Raw genomic sequence first — 4,150 nt, 5'->3', positions numbered from 1 at the left:
CTAATCAGTACATATGACATATATGCTTATCTTATAATCAAAGCAAGACATTATTTCACATATAAAATAATAAGTTGTTTAAAGATGAAAAGTTGAAGTGGACTTTGTAGAGTTTAACACTTTTTGCCCTCTGCCATTTTCATATTGTTTGGATGTTTGATTGATTAATGTTTTCAAATAGTTCATCATTTCTTGTCTCTAATTATATTTTTAATGTTTATAATTTGAATTATCTAAGTGAAAAAAAAAAATGAAGTGAAAAAAATTCAAATTAAATGGATTGGTTCTTGGGCCGAGTGTTGAGCACGAGCACGAGGGCACGGACGAGCCCGGCCCGCCCGTTTCAATATGGACATGGGCTTTGGGCGGGCCGGGATCAATAATTTTACTAAATGGGCCGGCACGGCACGGCCCGATAAATTAAATGGCCATTGCCCGCCCGACAGCGTTAAAAGCACGAGTTTAAATGGGATGGGCACGGCACGGCCCGTTTGACACCTCTATACTAAACCAAGAGGACATTGATAAACCAAGAGGACATTGATCATTTTTAATAGAATTCGTAGTATTTATTTTATTTTATATGTCTGATACATAATTTTTATTAAACAATATAACAACAATCGAAGGAAATGAACGTTTCTAGCTTAGCGAGTAAATTGAGATGTCTCCTAGCAAGTGAGATTGTCCCCGGGAGCAATACCAAGTTGGTTGCAATATTCAGTGAAATACTCAACACGTTTCTGAACAGTAGCAGGGTTTCCACCATCACATTCAAGGGCACCATTAATGGCTCGTATTGTTGCACCGAAACCTTCTCCGATGACCGGTCGGACGTGGGTCATCCAATACCACAATGCCGTCTTGAAGGCGATGATGGGGTCATTGGCAACGGTTTCAGGAGAGTTTAATCCGTCAAAGCCAATGTTCTCTCCTGCTGGGCCATAGTTGAAGTTCCATGATAGTTGGATGGGTCCACGACCGTAGTAGCCCTTGTTTGGATTGCATGGATATTGTGTGTTGGTCTCATCACAGTAGTCCTTTGAGGGTCCATCTATCTCTTCTATGTAGCAGAAATCTGCACAATCAAACATCATTTTGTCTTCAATTTTTGGGATATTTTGCTAATTGCGTTTTTGGGTTATATGTAAAATGGCACAGTTTAATCAACCTCATATTAATGGCTTAAATATCTATTTATAGAACAAGGGATGTAACTTTGTAGTCTCTAATAGAAGTAAGACTTATCTACAAGGGATGTAACTTTGTAGAGTTTCTACTATGGGTGACAATTAATGGAGCAAATCGGGCCAGGGTACACCATTATTATCTCCATTTCTCATTAATTTTTTCTCCATTCCCGCCTCCATACTCATAATATTCAAATTGTGGATTCCCCATCATCGTTTCCCCTCATTTAAAAAAAAAAAAAAAAACCAATAAAAAAATGAAAATTTTGAACAAGAAAAGAAAAGAAAACATCTATTTTCTACTTCTATTATTGGAAACATAGTACAGTCAGTTAACTTGATACAAATAAAATAATCCCGTGTACACTAAATAAACAACGGCTTTAAAAGTGGCATGTATAAAGCCAGTGGCGGAGCCACTCCTAGACCTGGAGTGGTCTATTCCCATATTTTTATCCTTCTCTATTATATTATATATAATATATAGAATTTGTAATAAATAATTTATTAATTAAGTTAAAATTTTCTCTAAAACAAATTAGACATGACGCAATTAGAAATATTTAGTTCTAAATATGTAATTATTGAATACTTATGTGTGTTGTATATTTGTATTTTTAACTCTTTCGATTTTATTACTCCGCCCTGTATAAAGCAATGACCGAAAAGTTTGACATTGACATATTGTGTTAGGAAATTATTGTGTTAGGAATTATCAATCTGGACCACACACTTCTCTTACTGTGGTGAGATCAACTTGCATAAACAAATGTATGGTACAAATAATTTTTTTATGAGTGGTGATTTCCTCTCCTTTTCTCTATTTTATCACTATATTTTTATAACTAAAAAAGGAGTGTAAATGGATAAAATAGAGTGGGGAAATCATTGCCCTTTTTTATTTCACAAATACATGTAAAAAATGAATAAAGTGGAAGAAATAATTGATGAGAGAACAAAGAACTTACGAAAAGTCTCATGGGTGACATGGGCAAAGAAGGCAGCAATCTCACGCTTAGAGTCATCAATGGAACCAATCTTACCGAACTGATCATAAGACTTGAGAGCCTCAAGAAAGGTAGCTCGGGAATAAAAGTTCTTGCCGACACAGCTTGCATCGGCCTGGTCAATTATGCCGTTGAAGAATTTGGGCGTGACGATATCCGCCACCGACACGTCGCTAGTGCTCGGGCTTTGTGCCTCCACATACCCAGCTGCAGCTGCAGCTACAATAATAAGGGTTAGAAATATGTTGCTGGGTACAATGATCTGAGCCATTCTGGTTTCTAAGGCAGGGAATGAGTGATGGAGAACGAAGGTAGAGTCGATTATTATTTATAGTGGAGAAGATGAATAATAATGTGGGTAGGCCACATGCGTAGTTGTGGGTTTGAATTTTATGAGTTGGGTTTCAAAGTGGATTTACTTTTCTTCTAGAAGGAGAGGGTCGGCTGACTGGTCTCAGGGTTGACTTTTGACTTTGGCCTTGGATATAGGACAATTGATCTTCTGTTAAGGCTTCTCAGGCTCAAATAGAAAGAATAACGTGTGAACTATTAACTCAAAAACATGAAGGAAAAAAAAAGTCAAACATTGTAGGCTCCTTCGCAAATTGGTAGATCAACCTCCATATATTTAACGGTAAGAATCTTAATGAGGCAGTGACATAATCGAAACATCAAATCACCCCGGAGTGATTGAGTTTTTTTAATTTTTTTTTATCGCTAGAAGAAAAATCAATAATGGGCACAAATATTTGTGGTACTGGATTGGGGCTGACTATAAGGGCTACAACCAATGAGTAATAGACATGGTATACAATCCTTTTCATTTTTAAGATTCGAGAATACGATGGGATTGTGGGCTACTGGAAGAGAATTAAAGAGAAAGATGAGAAAGGCATGAGAGTAAGTAGAGATGGATTTTGATTTGTTTTCAGGAAATGATAAGAACGGTAATTTGATGTTTTCAAATTTTGTATTTAAATTTAAAACTGTTTTCAGAAAACAAAACTAGGTTTTAATTAGAACAAGAAGCCAATGAGAACCGAAAACGAAAAAGGCCCTTGGAAACATAAACGAACGGCCACTTTGTTTTTTTTTTTAACTGGTGTTAGTTTGCCGTTTTCTAAGTTTCACTCCCCTCATTGCTTTCTTCCTCTCCTTGATTCTCTTTAGTCTCTATCAATTATTGTTTCCAATAATTCTGCTACTCAACACTCCAACTCGAATTCTCTATTTGTCATACATTTTCAATCGATTCCCGGACCGAGTTCACAACTAGAGCTCTAACTTGGGACTTTGGCTTGGGCCCTCAGAACTCTCCTTGCCATGACTCCGAGTTCTTGGCTTGCTACTCGACCAAATTACGCTGATTTGGTGGTAGAACTTGAGTTAAATAAAGCGGCGATGGAGGACAAGGCCGAGTCGAAGTGTTCATTAGTAGTGGCCACGAATTCAATTATGAAATTGTGGAAATTTTTTTGGTTCTTGGTAGAGTTTGTACTCAGCTTATTGAAGATAGGGTAGGACCGGCCTGGGCGCTCCGATCTGCTTCTCCTCCTCCAATCCAACGGCTGGTATTTTTTTGGCAATAAAATTATGAAAAAAAGACATGATTAATAAAATTAACTAAATATCTAATTACATGTCTCTCTCTCTCTATATGTATGTATGTATGTATGTATGTATATATATATATATATACTTAGTGGTTTGGAAATGATAAATTATGGACTCTAGTTCTCAACAGTATGTGGTGTAAATTCATAGGTAGTTGAGAACTAATTTTTGTAAAGTTGAGAAAAGAGTTGAAAAATGGAGTTGTGGAATAAAGAAAAGTTTGTGATAAGTTTTGGATATGATTTTCAAACCCACTACAGGAGTACCCCCAAATTGCCTCGAAACAGTTTTGTTATTTTTGATAATGCCCCACGAGTTTCGGGGACGCTTGAATCTTGT

General features: G+C 36.6%; 1 protein-coding gene across 1 annotated transcript; it reads right to left on the bottom strand.

The window, feature by feature from the left end:
• Positions 1–547: 547 nt before the first annotated feature.
• Positions 548–2,515, bottom strand: LOC148914461 (endochitinase EP3-like). The gene is made up of 2 exons (XM_089043539.1): positions 2,159–2,515; positions 548–1,078 (listed from the first exon to the last, which is right to left on the bottom strand). Exons 1-2 carry the CDS (start codon positions 2,466–2,468, stop codon positions 672–674), a joined length of 717 nt encoding a protein of 238 aa, XP_088899665.1. The 5' UTR covers positions 2,469–2,515; the 3' UTR covers positions 548–671.
• Positions 2,516–4,150: the final 1,635 nt, after the last annotated feature.

The sequence above is a fragment of the Prunus mume genome, linkage group LG8 (assembly GCF_029339155.1).
Source record: "Prunus mume cultivar Tortuosa linkage group LG8, ASM2933915v1, whole genome shotgun sequence".
Lineage (NCBI taxonomy): Eukaryota > Viridiplantae > Streptophyta > Magnoliopsida > Rosales > Rosaceae > Prunus > Prunus mume.
This window is presented reverse-complemented; position numbering and strand designations above follow the sequence as displayed.

Excerpts from the sequence above, each read along its gene's own strand:
- LOC148914461 (XM_089043539.1), bottom strand. The coding sequence starts at position 2,468 with ATGGCTCAGATCATTGTACCCAGCAACATATTTCTAACCCTTATTATT. Across the intron at positions 1,079-2,158 it reads TGTCACCCATGAGACTTTTC|ATTTCTGCTACATAGAAGAG; the intron begins GTAAGTTCTTTG and ends TTGATTGTGCAG.